This window comes from Periplaneta americana, chromosome 2 (assembly GCF_040183065.1).
Source record: "Periplaneta americana isolate PAMFEO1 chromosome 2, P.americana_PAMFEO1_priV1, whole genome shotgun sequence".
NCBI lineage: Eukaryota > Metazoa > Arthropoda > Insecta > Blattodea > Blattidae > Periplaneta > Periplaneta americana.
The window spans coordinates 79,128,476-79,149,681 of record NC_091118.1 but is presented as its reverse complement, the minus strand read 5'-3'; the positions used below and the strand labels follow the sequence as shown (position 1 = coordinate 79,149,681).

The 21,206-nt window shown below is 36.4% G+C and overlaps 1 protein-coding gene across 3 annotated transcripts in view; it reads right to left on the bottom strand.

Moving 5' to 3' along the window:
* Positions 1–21,206, bottom strand: part of Ak1 (Adenylate kinase 1) — a 139,794-nt gene that overhangs the window by 18,756 nt on the left and 99,832 nt on the right. For all 3 annotated transcript variants that reach the window (XM_069818028.1, XM_069818027.1, XM_069818026.1), the window contains 3 exons: positions 15,287–15,450; positions 5,396–5,512; positions 2,790–2,975 (listed from right to left, as the gene is read on the bottom strand). In XM_069818028.1, coding sequence (XP_069674129.1) covers positions 2,790–2,975; positions 5,396–5,512; positions 15,287–15,450 — 467 coding nt within the window. The remainder of the gene's footprint in view (positions 1–2,789; positions 2,976–5,395; positions 5,513–15,286; positions 15,451–21,206) is intronic.

Here is a 21,206-nt window from a genome sequence, read left to right as displayed (position 1 = left end):
CGACGCTTTATCAACATCTTAGGTTATTTAGCGTCTGAATGAAATGAAGGTGATAAGGCCGGTGAATTGAGTCCGCGGTCCGGAACCGAAAGTTACCTAGCTTTTGCTCATATTGAGCATGATCATAGGGGGAGAATGTTGATGAAAAGTCATCTTATTTTTCACATTAGGACGATGCCTGTAGAAATCATTTCTATGTTAATATCAAAGTAAAAAATTAATTTCTTTTATTGCATTTTTTGACGTTTTTGAACTAATAGGTCATTTTTACATTTTTTCGGTATTTGTTGTTCATTTTTAATATTTCGAAGAACTTTTAGACCATTTTGAATGCATTTTACTTTCTTCTTTACATAGGCCTATATGCATGTTAAATCTTTTTTTAAACAAACAGACCAGTAGTAGGCCCTACTAGTAATTACCTATTAAGCGAATAGCAGTGAAGTTTGAGTTTTATAGTTTGGAACAAACTCTAAACTCCATCCCTCATTTCACTTAAGGCTTCATCTCACATAGCAGAAATAATATGAAACGCTTAGTTTAAGTGAGGGCTTTGACCGCTACTATTCTTTTTTTGGCATGAGGGTATCTTTAGAATTTATGTTTGGAAGGTGGGAAACTTTCACCGTTTCCTGGACAATAGGACGTTGTGTCCCCAATATGGTTCGGAAGGGATGTACTACAGTAGACAATATTTTTAACACAAAGATTCCAAGAATGGACGTTGCGCCCACAATTTGTTTTGTTATTTACACTTCCCATCTGGAAGATCTGGTAACAAAAGTGAAGAGCAGGAGGAGGAGACGGAGAATGAAGGCACTGACATGTACAATCCCTGATTGAAACACCTTGTAAACCTTCATTTAAATCTATAGTTTTCCCTTAAAACTTCCATTTTGTTGCATGCTCTTTTTCTTTCTCTTAGTCAAATTTCAGGAAGTTGTCTCCTCTCTCCGAAATTTGCAAGGCAGTCATTGAAACAAGGTGGCTGATTTTTAAGAAGTTGTGGTGCGAGTACGGTGAATAATATTTAAATGTAATTTTCTTTTAATTTCATATCATTTTTCCATTATTTTGAGAATATTTTATTGATCATTTTAAGTAGATTTTTAGGTCATCAAAATCCGTCCCCTAGATCAGTAATTAAAAAAAAAATCCTTCGTTTCCCATGCCACACAAATCGCCCGTGAGACTGTCGAAGACGGTTGGTGATACTTCGCTAAAATTTGTTGTGAAAAAGAGAGATACTTTTATCAGATCCCACATGGATACAAGAAAGATACTCCAATGCTGTGAGAAGAAGACAGATTATTTCTCCTGAGAGTAAAATGAAAATAAAAACAGAATAAACAGATAGTAATCGGTGGGTGGATGCATAAAATTCGTTAGCAGCCAACTCCCCGTGTGAGTTTGGTTTGATGCAATGTGTAACATGTCTCTTTTATTTTGCATTCTTGCCATCTCTTGGACTTAAACATAATTCTCCTTTTATTTTATCTCTCAATAATAGCAAATCGTAGCAGTCTGCATCAAGCGAAGACTTGCAAACATGCTTATGTTAGAAAAAAATAAGGTAATAAAAAATACCCTCTCTGCGTCTCGGTGAAATGTGCTTCTAGGAAGGCAAAGTTTTTTGCACGAAACGTTGACATCATTATGCATCTTTTGCGAACACTTAAATTTTTAATTTTGAAAAACAATTTTTTTTCAGTCTCTCTCGATATGCCCTAGTGTACAATCCAGGTTTCAATGTAGGAAATAGATATGTCTATTCGTACACACTGAACCAAGTAATTATGTTATATTGCTTACATCTTGAATGATTTCTACTGCAGCCGTTTCATGTATCTGTGCAGTGTTTCCTCTTAAAATACTGAAAATATCAATTCATAGAATCATAGTATTGTAAGCAACCTGTTCATAGGAGAAATAGGCTATGATTGTTTCTGTTTGTGCTGCAACAAATGGATCACTTGGGACAATTGACACGGTAGATTTTGATAAACGACATCTTCCTTGAAATTTTCTGTCATCTAGTTCCAAGTAAGAATTCTCTCTTTTTCCACTAACACAATTTCACACTCACCATCATTCCGATCCCCGTGTAACTCATATGTCTAGGTACAATAATTTTGTCTTCGAATCATCAGCTGTAAATCTGGCTGCTATTTTATTTTACTAGTAAACACTGGTTACCTCCTTTAACCACTCGAATATGGCCGGTCAGAAATTACCGTGGTTAACCTCCTGTTTGAATCCTAATGGAGGTCGATTCACCTTAAAAATGCTTAACCAGACGTTAGATGTCAATTTTAACTAACGTTAAAACTAATGCATGAGGCGTCAAAGCTTGGCGTCAAAGAGGTTACAGCCCATACACCAAGGTCAGAGATCGGTTATATTTGCACATATTCCATATAGTGGTCACAAAAATATGTTCATAGTAAAATTTATAGAAATTTAAAAGTCATTGTGTAATAGATACTAGAGTCGCCGGCGTAGCTAAGGTGGTAGCGCGTTTGCCTGCTCATCCGGAACTGTGATCGAGAGTAAGTTCGATTCCTGCTTGGACCGATTACTTGGTTGGCGTTTTTCAGAGATTTCCCCCAACTGTAAAACAAATATCAAGTAATCCCATGGCTAATTCTCAGGCTCATCTCAACAAATACAACCTCGCTATCACCAATCCCATTGACGTCAAATGGCCGACTAAAAATAGGCAACGGTACTAAGTGAGATGATATGATAAATTATCACACGCATTTCTGAAGTTTGCACTGAAAACTTACTGTTTTGCATTTGCTGGAGAAGTGTTCGATAACGGGTTTGCTGTGTTTACTGAATGTATTCAGTCGCTTTTTAATAGTCTCTTCGTTATCGTCCACTCTCCCTGACGTTTGTGCTCGATGAAGCAGGCGTTTGGTCATTGTTTCGGGGCTAACATCAAAATTTAAGATGACACTACATTCACCAATCTGCAAGAAAAGAAGATTAATCATAATTACTAATTTTCAAACTCCTTGGGTTTTTTTATTCAATTTAGGCCTATGTGCTTGTATTCAGTATCAACATTAATAGAATAATTATTATTAGATATTACGATTTTAAACAAGTTCACGTGAAATTTTCGATAGAAAAGAACAATGTTGGCGCAGGTTTTATCCGAAATCTTTTTCCTCCCGTCATTACACCATTTCTTCACAATTAGGCTACTTCTCTTAGCAGAACAGTAGCAAGCAACAGGTAGCTATAATTCTATATCACAACACTTCATGACGTTCACGGATAATGGGCGTTTTAAGAAGCAATTAACCACAGAAATGTATACAGTTAGCACCGATACAGGAGTCGACAGATATGGCGATGGTGAAGAATATTACGGATTACGGTAAGGAGGCGAGAGATATTAATATAACGAAGAGAAGATTAAAAAATGACAAAAATTATGAGGATGGAGAATCAATAAAGAGGATAACGAAGGTAAAGAATATGGCGAAGATTATGAAAAATACGGCAAAGAATATAAGAATACGGCAAAACAGTAGATATAAATAATATGACAATGATTATGATGAAATACGGCAATGAATATGAAAAATTCGGCAATGAATATTAAGAATACGGCAATACAGTATTTATGAATAATATGGCAATGACTATGATAAAATACGGCAATGAATAGGAAGAATACGGCAATGAATACGAAAAATATGGCAAGGGATATGAAAAATACGGCAAGGAATATGAAAAATACGGCAAGGGATATGAAAACTATGTCAACGAATACGAACAATATGGCAAAAAGGATGAGAAATGTGGCTAAGAATACTAAAAATATGCCAAAAAAATTCGAAAAATGCGACGAAGAGGAAGTTTGGAGATGAGGATAAAACTATGGAGAGGGGTATGAGAAATAATATGGAGAGGAGGATGAAAACTTTGGAGAGAAGGATGGAAAAAATGGAGAGGGGAATGAAAGAATGGAGAGGAGGGTGAAAAGTAGGCTATGCGAAAAGAATAACAAATGTAGTGAAGAAAATGAAAAATATGGCAAAGAGGATGAGAAATATGACGGAGAGGATGACAAATATGGCGAAGAGAATGACAAATATAGGGAAGAGGATAACAAATATAGCGAGGAGGATGACAAATTTAGCGAAGAGAATGGCAAATTTAGAGATGAGTATGACAAATTTAGCGAAAAAGATGAAAAATTTGGCGAAGAGGATGACAAATATGGCGAAGAGGTTGACAAATATGGCAAAGAGGATGACAAATATAGCGAGGAGGATTACAAATTTAGCGAGGAGGATTACATATTTAGCGAAGAAGATTACATATTTAGGGAGTGCGATGATAAATTTAGCGAAAAAGATGAGAAGTATGTTGAAGAGAATGACAAATATAGCGAAGGGGATGACGAATACGGCAAATAGGATGACAAATATGGCGAAGAGAATGACAAATATGGCGAAGAGAATGACAAATATGGCGAAGAGAATGACAAATATGGCGAAGAGAATGACAAATATGGCGAAGAGGATGACAAATATGGCGAAGAGGTTTAGAAATGTAGCGAAGAGGATTACAAATTTAGCGAAGAGAATGATGAATTTAGCGAAGAAGATGACAAATTTAGCGAAGAGGATAACAAATGTGACTAAAGAAATAAAAAATAAGGTACTGTAAAAAGGATGAAAATTGTGATGATGGATTTGAACAATATGACGAAGTACTGAAAGAATATTACAAAGAACAAGAAAACGAAATGATTATGTCATTTAATATTTTGTTATTAACGGCAGTTTTAGTTTTTTAAAAGTACATGTGATCTTTCTAGAGAACCCTGTATACCCCAGAATACGATTTAATAACGTGACAACAGTATAGTAGGTTTTGAAAAATTTTCTACATTTTATGTTGTTTTTAAATTTATTTTATTTATTTTAGTAGGTTGTTTTACGACTCTTCAACAGCATCTTAGGTTATTTAGTGTCTGAATGAGATGAAGGTGATAATGCCGGTGAAAAGAGTCCGGAGTCCAGTACTAAAAGTTACCCAGCATTTGCTCATATTGGTTTGAGGGAAAACCCCGGAAAAACCTCAACCAGGTAACTTTCCCCGACCGGGAATCGAACCCGTGCCACCAGGTTTCGCTGCCAGACGCGCTAACCGTTACTCCACAGGTGTGGAATTTTCAAATTTATGTACCTACCATTTAGTGAGGACTTCGTCATCATAAATACTATACGCTTCGGAGAAAGGGACCATAAATCTGTAGGCCTATGATGTGGCAAAAATTTCCTGGAGTGAGTTTTTTTGACAATATGTCGGTCAAAAGCAAGTAAAGTTGTCGAATTTCCGCGAAGTGATACTTAAGCGCATTTTCACTTACCTTTTTCTCAAATGTAAGGCCTTGTTCAAGTTCTCGTGGGTAACCGTCAATAAGGAACCCTTTCGATGTGGACACGTTGTTAAGCATAGCTTCTGTAAGGAGACCAAGGACTGCATCCTGCAACAAGTAATTAATAATGCATTGTAACTGAATTTTCATGTAATAGAATAAATTTCGCTTTGATCCAATTTTTAATAAAACTTTGATGATAAAACGCTTGTATAATGTGTGTTCCCTTGTCTATATTCATGAAGCGACTACGATCAAACATGGTAGCCTACTGCTTAATTAATATTATCAGAGATGTCTCATCATCATGAATATTATTCGTTAAGTGTCACATAATGCAACAAAAAGATAAAATTTGGCGGAATGTGTTGTATTGTAACTGTTTTTTAACTGCACTTCTTCAGAGTATCAAGAAAACTACCAATCCTGTGAGCTCATGAGGGTGAATGTTGCTCATGCCTTCTCTCTTAACCTATATAGGCTTCAGCGATTTCTTAAAAACTACTGGTTATATTTGTTCATGTTTAGATAGCCTATGCAACACAATTATTCATAGAATTATATCCATTAAATATAGTAGTGCAAAGATATTCCTTCAGATGTGCTTTAAATTTTCTTATAGTAACTTTATATATAATTAAAATCACCAAACTGTGACTACATATTTTTTGATGTCCAACTGTCACTTTTTTTTTACTTGCGTTTTTTTTTTATAAATACTGTTACTAAACCAATGAGCACACATAAAGAATTTACTATTGAGTGCGTGCACTATTTGGAACACTGTGTTGGACACCGGCGTGGCTCAGTCGGTTGAGGTGCTTGCCTGCCGCTCGGGCTCGGGTTCGATCCCTGCTTGGGCTGAATACCTGGTTGGGTTTTTTCCGATGTTTTCCCCAACCGTAAGGTGAATGCCAGGTAATCTATGGCGAATCCTCGACCTCATGTCGCCAAATACCATCTCGCGTCACCAATCTCATCGACGCTAAATAACCTCGGTGGTTGATACAGCGTCGTTAAATAACCAACTAAAAAACACTGTGTTTGTCAGGAGAATTTTGATATTCAGATTCTACATTTTAAAATAAAATTGTTGCGTCTTTTATTGAAGTTTTTGTCAAAGTAACAGGAAAAGAAAGTTAGTCAGTCCTAAGGAATTGTAGAAAGGAACTCATGCATTTGGCTTATGTGCACATTATAGCCGATTCAATAACGTTACAAAGACAAAGAACATTTGGTTCAATGTTTATGCAAAATACACTTTCTGACCTTTCGGCCAGTTTAGGTGGTTTTTGTTCAATCAATCGTTCGAAGACAGATGTGAATCTCATAAGTGACATCAATAAAGCATCACTAATGAGGCAATTACGCCAAAGATAATGAGGTAGGCCTAGTTGCTGGATTTAATAAACCTCAGAATCTTTCTTTTCATTTTCAGCTACTGTATTTAGAATTTAAAGTATTTGACTTCCATCAAATTTATAACAATGTATTACTGAATTTTGTACATAAAGCCGAAACATATATATGTTTTTCCTTCTTATTTTTCTTTTATTACTTTTTACTCTGTTATTCAATAAAATGTCTTAACATTAACTTATGTGGAATGCCCCCTGAGCACGAGTATGTAACTTACGCTTCCTGGGGGTGTTAAAGAGTTCTTATATATAAAAAATCAATATGTATCTTTGTTCTGGCAATAAAGTATTATTATTATTATTATTATTATTATTATTATTATTATTATTATTATTATTTGCACATGGTATCAGAAGAAAATAATACTGTATTCATTGTGTTATAGACTAACATGCCTGAGGAAAGTATCTAATTACTCAAACAGGGTACCGAAATAATTTCTCTTAAAATATAGTGATGTTTGCTGAAGTTGTCAGTAGAAAGTGGGCAGTGTTTACAGATGTTTGTTTTACGAATTCTGTTCGTTTCTTTATAATGCCCACGAGAAAATATGAATTCTGAACTCTTTAAGGAGGTTCGCTATAGCACTCTGTCCCTGAGGTCTGATAAATGCTGAACAAAATACAACGCAAAGACAACTTCAGTCCTAATATTCGATATTCATGTCTTCACGTGTCGCACTGTAGACTACAATCTTTACACGACCATCAAACCTCAAACGGTAGAGCAAGGATAATTTGAAACTCTGAAGTCTGTATAGTTATAGGACTATAGCGGATGCAGATAGATGAAGGAATACATAACTACCCAGGGATCGCAATTACTTATATATGCTTAGACTAATATTTCTGATCGAATTTAATCCTACATATTGGCCAAAACAAACTTACCCCCGAAGATAGTAATAATATTTTAACGAACAACCACTCTCTATTCACTATAACATTAATTTTTTTTAACTTGGTTATTTGACGACACTGTAGGGTATCAACTACGAGGTTATTTAGCGTCGATGAGATTTGTGATAGTGAGATGATATTTTGCGAGATGAGGCCGAGAATTCGCCGTAGATTACCTGCCATTTGCCTCACGGTTGGGAAAACCTCGGAAAAAACCCATCCAGGTAATCATCCCAAGCGGGACTCGAACCCGCGCCCGAGCGCAACTCCGGATCGGTAAGCAAGCGCCTTAGCCGACAGAGCTACGCCGGTGGCTCTAATATTAAATTTGTAACTACGAGTATAGCCGGTGACCCATACGATCTTCCCGCGTAGGATTTATGGCCAATCAATCCATGGCCAAGTAACCCTATGAAATTCCTGGAGACTCCCGTGGCTTCAAAGTGTAGTGGGATGAAGATATTGAACTATCATGTATGTTTTCATTAATGTAGGCCTATTACTGCATGAATGCATGCTTGTATGTATCTACGAAACAATAAGTTACGGGCGATAAGTAGCATCCTTCCCTCTTCTTACGTTTCTCGTTATTTTATTATGCCATTATTTCTTTTAATCGTGTTGATCTTCTGAATGAGGTTCTGGCTGATATGTAGGGTAAACATTGGTAATTTCGTGGCAGTGGTTATTTCGTGATATTTTTTCCTGGCTGTTTCGTTAACTAACCGATGGTGTTACGAGATTCAAATTTCCGTCAAGGGATTGCATATGTTGTCCTGTTTCCAAAAACATACAGCAACGCTTTGTGTGACTATTGTAGCTGCTTCAGTGAGCTTTTGTGTTTGGAGAGAGCAAATTAGAGTCGATTTTTCAGGCGCACAAATTTTGTGGATGTTTATAATTGCATTGCAGGCTTATTACTGAGTGTAAGCATATGATATTTGGTACAAAGATTTATTATATGTTAATGAAATTTTAGAAAAGCTTTTTGGAATTTTAGATACACCTGTAGTCGCCATATAGGCTTAGCTTTACTGATAGAAATCTTAGCTGTTTGAGGTGACATTTTGTTGGGCATTACGGTTAAGAAAGCTTTGTATCAGATGGGTTCCAAGGATGTTGACAAAAGTCCACAAAGAAACTCGAGAAACAGTGCCCAGTGAACTTTTGGACCAGTATGCGAATGGTGGAGTTGACTTACTTGCAAGAATTGTGCCAGGAGATGAAACATGGCTCCACTATTTTGAACCGGAGACAAAGAGGCAGAGAGTGGAGTGGCATCGTGCAAATTCACCAAAGAAATAGAAATTCAAAACTTTGCCTTCGGCAGGAAAAGTTATGGCTACTGTATTTTTCGATTCAGAAGGATTCTTGCTTGTGGACATCATACCACACGGAACCACCATTAATTCTGACGCGTATGTGGCAACTCTCAAGAAACTTCAAGCTCGAATGAGTCGTGTTCGACCACATCGGGAAAAGCAGGATGTTCTGCTATTGCACGACAACGCACGGTCACATGTCAGTCACAAGACCATAGACCAGATCAGAAAACTGGGATAGACAACACTGAAACATCCGCCTTACGGTCCTGATCTGGCACATTGCGATTACCATTTCTTTGGTAAACTAAAGGATCTCTTCGAGGAACGAGGTTAGAAGATGACTCCCTCTACCCTCTACTGCACGCTACTAAAGAGTGGCTCAGACGTGTTGATCCAGACTTTTACCGTTCTGGTCTACAGGCCCTCATTCCTAGGAGGCGTAAGGCAGTTGAAAGGGACGGGGATTATGTGGAAAAGTGACATTTTGTTCCTAAAGAATGTACCTACATTCTGTGAAAATAGCAAAGCCGTAGGATAATAATGTAATTTTTGGATAAATGTTGTGCATTACTTTTGTAGTGACCCTCGTAACATATAGTAAAGTCCATAATAAAAGTGTTCACTCTTTCAGGGCTAGAAGATCCCTTTTCAATTTCAATTTTCATTTTGATTTCATTAATATTAATATGTTGATATGTATTTCTATGTTTTCTTGCTATGAATATTAGCCGGAATTACTATGTTTGAAGTCTTGTAATAATAAATGATAATTTCATTTGACTTTAATGAATTTTTCCAGAATTCTTCTATCTCTCACGAAATTATCAATGTAATATCACGAAACTACCAAGGTTATCACGAAATAACCAACCAATTAGCTTAAGTTATAATCGTGGTTTTTGGCAATTGTTCAAAAACGTATCCAATCTTTTATGTCTCCAAATTTGTACAGAGCATTATCGTCTCTTAGATGGAAACATCGGAATAAGAAAATAGTTACACATTTGCATTTTAAATTAATTTTCATAAAATTATCACGAAATTACCAATGTTTACCCTATATCTATTATCAGGCAGTAGGCTACAACTCACTTGACGATATGTGTCAGAGGTTTGTATGCATCTGAAATCTGATTAGTGTAATATGTAGCTTGTCAGTGATGTATGCAATGGAGGGGAAAAGGAACTGGCCATCCTACCTCATTATCTCCTGCCCTAGTAGCCTCATAAGTGGTGCCTTCTTAGTGTCTCTTGTGAGGTTCAGACCTGTTTTCAGAGGACTAAACAACAACAACAACAACAACAACAACAACAGCAGCAGCAGCAGCAACAACAACAACAATCGTGTTGGTCGTTTTAGTGTATATATTTTGTATTACTCGTACTAGATATCGTGGAAAGTCTCTACGTTTATATTTGCGAGAATGTTATGCGGTCAATAATATTAAATGGCTTTCCAGAATCGATAAATGTGTTGTAGGCCTACTTATAAGTTGGGATGTTACATTCTTTATGTTTATATAGGAAATACATAATCAATGTTGCCTACATGATGAACAGAGTGGGCGGGTAGTAACTAGATATTAAAAAAGGCGAATAATCTACATTTATAACGCTGATTTATTGAAATTAATTTTATTTGTACATTATTAAACAGGAATACGGATACATAGGCTACCTCAGAATTTAACTTAGCCAGCTGTGGCGTCGATTAATTTTCTCAAGCGGTCTGGAATGGAATCTAACGTCTTCTGGAGAAAGTTGTGTAAAACATTGACGATAACGCCCCAATCCGTGCTTCCAATTCTTCCAGTGTGCGAGGTTTCGTCCGGTACATCTCATCTTTTGCCCATCCCCTTAAAATAAAGCCGCAGGGTATCAGGTCTGGACTTCTTGCAGGCCATTCGTGAGATCCGCGTCGCTCCAGCCAACGTCCAGGAAACTTCTCATCCAACCATGTACGCACGAGATTTGCAAAGTGAGGTGGTGCACCGTCCTGCATGAAGATAATGTCGTTAATATTTTCCCATCCAGATACCGTGAGTCAAACGTAATCTTCAAGCATCTCATGGTAGCGTTACGCGTTCATGATGTCACGCAGGAAATATGACTCGATGACATATGTAGCCGTCATTCCACACCACACGGTCACCTTTGGACGAGATTGCATCCTCTACACAGTCATACCGGGATCTTGTGCCGACAAATAATGGCAATTGTGCCGATTGTCCCACATGAAATACGGTCTCGTCACTCCAGAGGATGTTTTTGAAAGAGCTGAGGCCAATCCTCGTGTCAACCCAGCATCAACTCCCCATACTTCATTCTGCGATCACAGTCTTCTGGTGTCAGCTGCTGCAAGTAATGGGGTTTTCTGGGCGGTAATTCAATTTTTTCTGCAACATCTGACATACCGCGTACCTTGTGAGTCCGCTTTCGCGAGCAGCCTGACGTGTTTATTTAGCCGGGCTACGATTGAACATTTCCAGCACAATCGCCACATTCTCCTCAGACCGAGACGTAGATGGTCGGTCAGTTCTCCCTGCATCTTTAACCGAACCTGTAGTCATTAGCTTTCTATGACAATTCTTCATTGTCTCTGCACGGATTGTGGCATTCCTTCCTTTCACCGTGCACCACCATGGATAAATATATAATACGATGCGAAACTTAATGAGTTTCCCGTAACACATACTAGAGGCGCTGTTGTATAAATTGATCTTGCTGCCATCTATTTCTGGGAGGGGCGTTATTACATCTAGCAGTGCACCAAGTAGCGAAAAGAGTAATTATCTATGCATTTAGCAGCGCACCTGGTGACGAAAATGTTAAACTGTGCAGAAAGTATTCCCTCCCACCTTAATCGATATTCAAAACTAACCCAATTTAAAATAAAACATTCAGTTTTATTCCTCACAGCATATTCTACTGAAAATTCTTACCGGAGTCAACAGGAAGATAAAAGAGACGATGTGTTTTACACTACACGATTAAAATATAACCAGACAGAGACAAAAAATAAAGCAAAAGGTTAGATAATTGGGATTGTATTCTTTGGGTACCGGTATTTATTGTACAGCTCAATGGAAAAAGTCTGCAAGAACTACTTAGATAGTTCAATTTATTATATTACTATTACTTTACAATAAAGTCTGCAAGAACTACTTAGATAGTTCAATTTATTATATTACTATTACTTTACAATACATTCAACAACTCTAATTTTACAACGTCCATAAACATCACTGTTTAACATACACTGCTTATACACACACGTATCACTTTATGTTCACTTAATAGCAAGTTTCAGTCCGCCATCTCGTCTCTTCGACTCTCCCGTACAGCAATATCTCGAACGGATAAATAGAGAACTCTGGGTAATGTACCCAACACGTAGTTCTAATATTCATCACCTACGACGTTGGGCGCTGTTCACCTTATTTCAAACCCCCAAATCCAGACGGTGCTGACCGCAGTTTCGCATCCTATTATATATTTATCCATGGCACCAACATCTCTGTACAACAACAAAATTTCACACTTCACAGCGTAATCTGCGCTCGCTCGCAGACAGGAAATCAGCCATCTTGTTATTATTGCGCGTACTTCCTTTCACGGCCACTGTCTGTATTACCGACGCATGAAAGTTTAAATCCTATCTAATGATCTATATGTACACACTGTTCTCATTTTAATTCTATCCATATTAAAAATGTTACATCTATTTAATAATATCTAGTTACTTCCCGCTCGCACTGTATTTCCTTAAAACAAGTTCGTTCATCGAAAAGAACATTTTCAGCTATTGGATTTAATCTCTTTGTTATTATCTTGACATATATCTTTTACCAGTTAATAGGTTTATTTCTCCTTTCGCCTATTAAAAAAATTGAATAACAGCAAATTCTTGCAACTCTTAATGCATTTAGCCATATTTCCAACAAATATTTAACACATTTTAAAATCTATGCAATACATAAATTCTCTGAGGCATATTTAGAGAGTCCGACTTAACCACGAGTCTTACGGCATTTTAAATCCCTCAATACAAGTACAGTAGACAATTACTTCTAGGGTAACTGACTATACACATCCATCATTTGCTGTCGCTATTTGTGCAGATTCCTTGTCGTTCTTTGCAGTCCATAGGCTTATGTATTGATAACAGTCTAGTCATCTGCCTTTTGTGACCGGATTTATTTGCGGTCAAGTATGTAACAATTATAATTTTTTTAAAGTCTCAATTTAACTTGAGAGAAAAATGTAAAAGTAAATTAAGAGTAACAGAGATAAACATTTTCAGGCTACAAACTGGAATTTGCGAGCTGAGTAAAGTCCCTAACGACAGATTCAACAAGTAACGCAAGGCAAAAAAGCAATTATTGGTCATATACGAACCAGCAACCGACACTGTTTGGACATGTGAGAAGAATGGGTACTGCGTGAAGTTATGTACAGATAAGTACAACCTGAGAGAAGGAAATATGGAGGTCTAGAATAAATTGAAAAGAAGACGTTAAAAAAATTAATATCAGTAAAAGAGAGTAAAAGAGGGTCTAAATTATCGGGAAAAAAATGAGATTGGGATCTGAAGTCGTCGGCATGTGCTACGAACAGGATAATATGTACTATATTTTATGAATTGATTATGATTTATGATTTACATTTCTGATGAAAGCTTTTCATAAAATAACTTTGATTTTAAAGTTGCCTACACTGCTCCGAAAACATTTTCCTTAAAGATTTGAATTTAATCGATTGATGATTTGAATATAATCGATTAATAGACAGATTAATCAAGCTTTGATCGATTTTTAAAAAGTTTTAATATACTGTAATACACAATTATTGTTAAATTAAATTTGTGTTTGGTTATAAGCATAAGTATAAAATGTAGTATATATGTATATACTGTATCGTTGCATTACAAAACAATACTATTTAAGTTATTTACTAACACATTTACTATTTATGTAGACTTATAATTTATTGTGTCACGTCTCCGGGGATTTTTGAGACAAACACAAATAAAAAAATTATGAAGACTCACCTAGTTAATACTGCTCCATCCATCATTTTAAACATGTGAGTGCATTTACATGCTCCGAATTAATTACTGCTCTAGGTTTAGTAACAATATTTCCTGCATCACTAAACACGAATTCTTTTTTCTGTCAAGCACTTCTTCACGATCGTTCAATTTAAATCCAAACGTTTCACCGAGTTTACTTCTCAAATTCTCTTAGGCCTATGACATAATAGAGTTTTCACTTTTTTCATAAATCACAGAACTCTGATTTTTTCTTTAGCAAACTAAACACACAAGCTTCATCTAGAAACTCAGTAAAGAAACTGCAACAGAACAGTAGTCTGGCCCCTATTGTTATCGGATTACAAAATTTTAGAGAGTGAAGATAGTTACTCTCTCACTTGCACACAGTGTAGGCATAGCTAAGGGATGAGGGGGCGAATTCCAGACTAAAGTATGTAGACTATTTTATATGCTAGGAAGACGAGCTGACAAACTTAATAAGGGTTTCGCATTGTATTTAAACTTTCAATAGGGGTAGACCAGGTCACTGTCCTCATATCTTAGGGCCGTATTCATAGACATTCTTAGCGCGGGCTTACGGTGGAGATCAGCGAACTAACGTTTTTCGTATTCATAAACCAGTGTTGGCGATATTATATATGATATGATATGAATCCCGTACAAGTAACCAATCGATAGCCGGGGCTAGTTTAGCACCCTCGTAGCGCGGGCTAGCGAAATGTCTATGATTAGCATTCTTAGTCTCTTTCTGAAGTGTTTTTTGCAAAGTTTTGCCCTATGCTACCTGCTACACAGTTACAAATAACGGTATTACCGTGTTTGAAGTAAGAAATTTCTGAGAGACGAATATTGTCGGAATTTTTACTCTGAGTTTGCATTAACAAAATAATAATTAATATCAAGTACAACCGATTAATTTTAATCGACTCGATTATTCGATTAAATATGTTTGATCGATTAACCTTACCATACAAACTGATCGATTAATCGATTAAATCCCACAACACTAATTATAATATTACGCAAAAACTAAAATACATTATACTAAAAGCTATAGTATTTATTTATTTATTTATTTATTTATTTATTTATTTATTTAACCTGGTAGAGATAAGGCCATCAGGTCTTCTCTGCCCCTCTCTATTATGTCTTGTGGCATATTATTTCTCAAGAGAAAAGGACCTACCAAGGGCACGAGTTCGCCGCGCTCCATGATCGCGTTGAGCTTCTTTCCGCGCTCTGAACCGGACTGCACCTCGTTCCTTAGCAGGTCGCCCGTCGACAGGTGAGTGAAGCCGTACTTGGCCACAATCTTGTCGCACTGGGTGCCCTTACCGGACCCCGGCCCACCTGCAAAATATATACACATAATTACCTTATGGGATTTGAGCTCTTGTTTTGGTGTAATCTTCAGATGTTTGACAGGGTGTAATTTAACATGTTCGCTTCATTTCAGCGATGTTTCACAATGAATTATTTAAAAGCAATAATTTTGGCTTGTAAAGAGTTATATCGCAATTAGCTTCATTTCTAAGTTTGCAGGATTGCCAGATTTTCTCATCAGAATTCCAGGACAGGTGATGATACTACATACGTTAACACGACTATGCATTTGAATTAATTCAATTTGCAATACAACTGATTTTATCCGTTTTATGTATTTCAACTAATTATATAGGGTCTGTCTAAACTTTTAATAGGCCTATTGTTAAATTTTTGCTACATTATGAAATTTTCTTTGGATTATTGATTAAGTCTGCAAAAATAATACGGCCTACCTATATAGAAAAAAAAGCATGCTACAGTGTTTAAATCCTATGAATAATCAATAAACTTCCAAACAGAATGAAGAATATAAAAACTAATACACACTAAAGTATTATCGTTTTTATTTCTATCCAACCCGATAGGAGGCGCCAAGAGTTGTTGACAACATTGAACATAAGTTGGACAGGGTCTTGACAAATTTAATAAGGAATTTTAAAAATAACTTATAAAAATGAGAAAAAAATTGTATTTTTCTATTTGTTTTGACATTCCGGGACAAATATAATTCAATCTAGGACACAGGACACATCACTAAAATCCAGAACAATCCTGGGAAATCCAGAACGTCTGGCAACCCTAGTTATGAGTACAGTATTTTTTTTTTTTGTAACTTAGCTTCAAAAATATGCTCAAAATGACCACCTTGCAAAGCAGTGCAAACATTCTTCGAGAATGTTAAACTATTCGAGACATACATATATATTTACATTTTCTTGAAGTCGTGTTGAATGTATTGGAGAAGACAAGTGTTTTCAGATATCCCTAAACATGATATCCTACAAATTGATTAAAAAATAAAAATAAAATAAATGGATGTTGGAATATATAATGAGAATACTTATGGTTGCGAGAGTAGATCAAGAATATAGCAAGCAAACAAATTGAAGTCATAATAATTAGGCCTACTAGGGCCAGGAAGTTCATGCCCTAAAAACCGTATTAAATATGCATGTAAGTATGTCTTTAAAAACCTTAAAAAATCGTTAATAAAGCACTAATAAAATTCTACGTTTCTTGATATCACTAATAAATAAGAACTTAATAATAATAATAATAATAATAATAATAATAATAATAAACATAAGCCCGCCAACGGTCCCTATCCTGAACAAGATTAATTCAATTCTTACCATCATATCCCAACTCCCTCAAATCCATTTTAATATTATCCTCCCATCTACGTCTCGGTGTTACCAAAGGTCATCTTTCCTTCGGTCTCCCAACTAGCACTCTATATGCATTTATAGATTCACCCATACGTACTACATGCCCTGCCTATCTCAAACGTCTGGATTTAATGTTTCTGACTATGTTAGGTAAAGAATACAATGCGCGCAGTTCTGCGTTGTGTAACCTTCTCCATTATCCTTTAACTTCATCTATATTAACCTCAAATATTTTCCTAAGCGCTTTGTTCTCGATCATCCTTAACCTCTGTTCTTACTCAAAGTGAGAGTCTTAGTTTTACAACCATACAGCACAACCAGTAAAATAACTTTCATAAATTCTTTTAGCTTTCTCGAGAGCAGACTGGATGATAAAAGCTTCTCAACCGAATAATAACACGTATTGCTCTTATTTATTCTGCGTTAAATTTCTTCTCAAATGTATTTTATATTTTGTTACTGTTGCTCTAAGGTACTTGAATTTTTCTACCTTTTCAAAGGATAAACTTCCAACCGCTATACTTCCATTTCGTACTATGTGTTGGTCACGAGACATAATCATACAGGCCTTCTTTGTTTTTTCGGGATTTACTTCCAAACGTATCTCTTTACTTGCTTCAAGCAAAATTCCCGTGTTTTCCCTAATAATTTGTGGATTTTCTCCTAACATATTCATGTCATTCGCATAAAAAAGCAGCTGATGTAACTCGTTCGATTTCAAATCCTCTCTGTTTTCCAGGACTTTCCTAATGGCATATTCTAGAGCAAAGTTAAAAAGTAAAGGTGATAGTGAATCTCCTTGCTTTAGCCCGCAGTGGACTGGGAAGTCGTCAGACAGAACATGGCCTATACGGAATCTTCTGTAAGTTTCACTGAGACACATTTTAATTAATCGAACTAGCACTTGGGAATAACAAATTCCATGAGAATATCATATAAAACTTCTCTTTTAACAGATTCATAAGCCTTTTTGAAATCCATGGATAACTGATGTACTCTGCCCTTATACCCCCATTTTTCTCCAATATTTGTCGAATACAAAAATCTGTTCAAAGTCGATCTATTACGTCTAAAACCAAATTGATGATCCTCACTAATTTCATCTACGGATATAAGGAATTAATCTTCCCAAAAGAATATTGGACAAAATTTTGTATGACGTCAATAAAAGTGATATTCTTCGAAATTTACTACATTTACCTGTTTCCTTCTGTCTACTACCATGCAACAATCTTAATCAAACTGCAGGTTTGTTTTTCTTAGTTTCATAATAGCCTATGCTCTGCTCAGCTGCAATTTTGACACTATCTGTGATACTTTCACACACTCTATTAATATTTAATTCCTCCTTAACTTCGTCGAATCTTACTAAGTGGAAAATGTATTTGAAATTTCGACCTGCTAATGTTGCTTAGTTTCTTATTCTTTTAATTTTGGAATATTGCATCTGCTAATATTAACTTGTTGCTCTACTCGCTTGGCTACTGATAGTCTTTCTCTTAATTTTCCAATTACCAAATTATAGTCGGAATCACAGTTTGCCTCTCTGAAGAATCGAATGTTTATTTTACGCGTACTTTTTGTTTAGTCAACTGTCCGAAGACAGGTCTGAACCTCACAAGTAATACCAACATGGCACCATTTATGAGGCAACTAGGCCAGGAGATAATGGGATAGGCTGACCAGTTCCTTTCCCTCTCCATTGCATACATCGCTGATTAGCTACATATTACACTAGTCAGACTTCAGATGCATATAAACAATTGTTATTTCTCTGACACATATCGTCAAGTGAGATGAACTGCCTAATAAGAGATGTACATAATATCAGCTACAGCCTCAATCAGAGGTCGCGTACTTGTATGTCTTCGTTTATCTATCAAGATGTGATCTATTTGGTTGTGTGTTAATCCATCTGGAAAAGTTCAAGTATATTTATATACAGAGTGATTCATGAGGAAAGGTAAAAAATTTAGGATACGATATCTTAGGCCATTTTGAGTGAAAAAGTTCATAGGAACATAGATCCGTTTTCGAACGATGGTGGAGATGGATGCATTTTTTTTGGTAAAACGTCTCGCCCCAATGTGAATCAGACGTTACCATGCTGCTGACGTGAGAACGTGAGACAAGGTCACACGATTGCAATGAATGACGTAACATTGGAATCTGCATTGTGAGCGATGTAGATAAGAGAAAGAAATCGGGTGGTGGGGCATTAGAAATGTCCAATCGCCTGCCCTTGTCTGAAGTAATGACACAGAACCCGCAGATAACACAAATAGCCTACACTATCACTTATCAATTCACAGCAGTTGAGTCAGCTACCTACAGTACAGTAATTATAGACGTACAGTTATCGCAAGTGTTAAGTTGTGTTTTTCATTATTCCTTATAAATTTTCGACAGCAGAATATGTTGATATTGTGCATCTTTATGGTTTGTGCGATGGAAGTTCCTTGCGTGCCGTCGCTGAATATGAACGACTCTTTCCGAACAAAAGAGTACCATATCGAAGAGTACTTACTGTCTATGCGGTTGGGTGAAAGACTTGATATAGGAACGGAAGGGAGAAACGAGAGAGGCGCTAATCGACCTTATTTTGGATGCGGCATAAAGAACAGCCACGAGCAACTCTCCCGAGCGATGAGCGTGATTCACGCCCGAGCGCAACAGTGCATTGAAGCAGAAGGAGGTACCTTTGAAAATGTGCGAAAACATCGACCCCCGACGTCTAGAATATTAGATAAGTATGCATAAGTGAATATAAACTTTAAATTTGTCCGTTATCTGTCTCTAAATGCGAGTTAGTACAATGGAATCTCAGAAGTGTTTGTGAAATCAAAGAGCCATATCTCCTTAACCGTTCGAAAACGGACCCATATTCATATGAACATTTTGACTCAGAATGACTTCAGAATTCTCATCCTAAATTTTGACCTTTCCTCGTGAATCACCCTGTGTATGCTTATGCGGGGATGTTGTGCAATAATAATAATAATAATAATAATAATAATAATAATAATTGTTATTATTACTTATGGCTTTTAAGAAACTGGAGTTCATTACCGCCCTCACACAAATCCGTCCTCGGTCCCTGTACTGAGCAAGATTAACATAGTCCCTCCCATCATATCCCACATCCCTCAAATCCATTTTAATATTATCCTCCCATCTACGTCTCGGCCTCCCCAAAGGTCTTATTCCCTCCGATCTCCCAACTAACACTCTATTTCGCCCATACGTGGTACATGGCCTGCCCATCTCAAATGCCTGGATTTAATGTCCCTAATTATGTCAGGTAAAGAATAAAATGCGTGCAGTTCTGTGTTGTGTAACTTTATCCATTCTCCTGTAACTTCATCCCTCTTAGCTTCAAATATTTACCTAAGCAACTTTTTCTCAAACACCCTTAACCTATGTTACTCTTTCAAAGTGAGAGTTCAAGTTTCACAACCATACAGAACAACCGGTAATATAATTGTTTGATAAATTTTAACTTTCAGATTTTTTGCGAGGAGACTGGATGATATCAGCTTCTCAACCGAATAATAACACGTATTTCTCATATTTATTCTGCGTTTAATTTCCTCCCGAATATCATTTATATTTGTTACTGTTGCTTCAAGATATTTGAATTTTCCCTCCTCTTGAAAGGATAAACATCAACTTTTTATATTTCCATTTCGTACAATATTCTGGTCACGAGACAATCACACACTTTGTCTTTTCGGGATTTACTTCCAACCTATCTCCTTATTTGCTTCAAGTAAAATTCCCGTGTTTTTCCTAATCGTTTGTGGATCTTCTCCTAACATAGTCACGTCATCTGCATAAATAAGGAGCTGATGTAACCCGTTCAATTCCAAAGCCTCTTTGTTATCCTGGATTTTCTTAATAGCACATTCTATAGCGAAGTTAAAAAGTAAAGTTGATAGTGAATCTCCTTGCTTTAGCTCGCAGTGAATTGGAAAAGCATCTGACGGAGACGTCCTAATTATACGGACCCTGTTGTAGATTTCACTAAGACACATTTTAATTAATCGAACTAGCCTAGTACCTTGAGAATACCAAATCCAATAAGAATATTATATGAAACTTCTCTCTTAACCGCGAGTCATATATCTTTTTGAAATCTATGTATAACTGATGCACTGCACTCTTATACTCCCGTTTTTCTCCAATATCTGTCGAATACAAAAAATCTTATCAATAGTCGAGCTAGTATATCTAAAACCACACTGATGATACCCAATAATTTCATCTACATATGGAGTTAAACTTGTCAAAATGAATATTGGACAACATTTAGTATGTCAAAAAAGTGATATTCCTCGGAAGTTACTACAGTTAGTCTTGTCCCCCTGTTTAAAGATAGGTACAATTATTGAC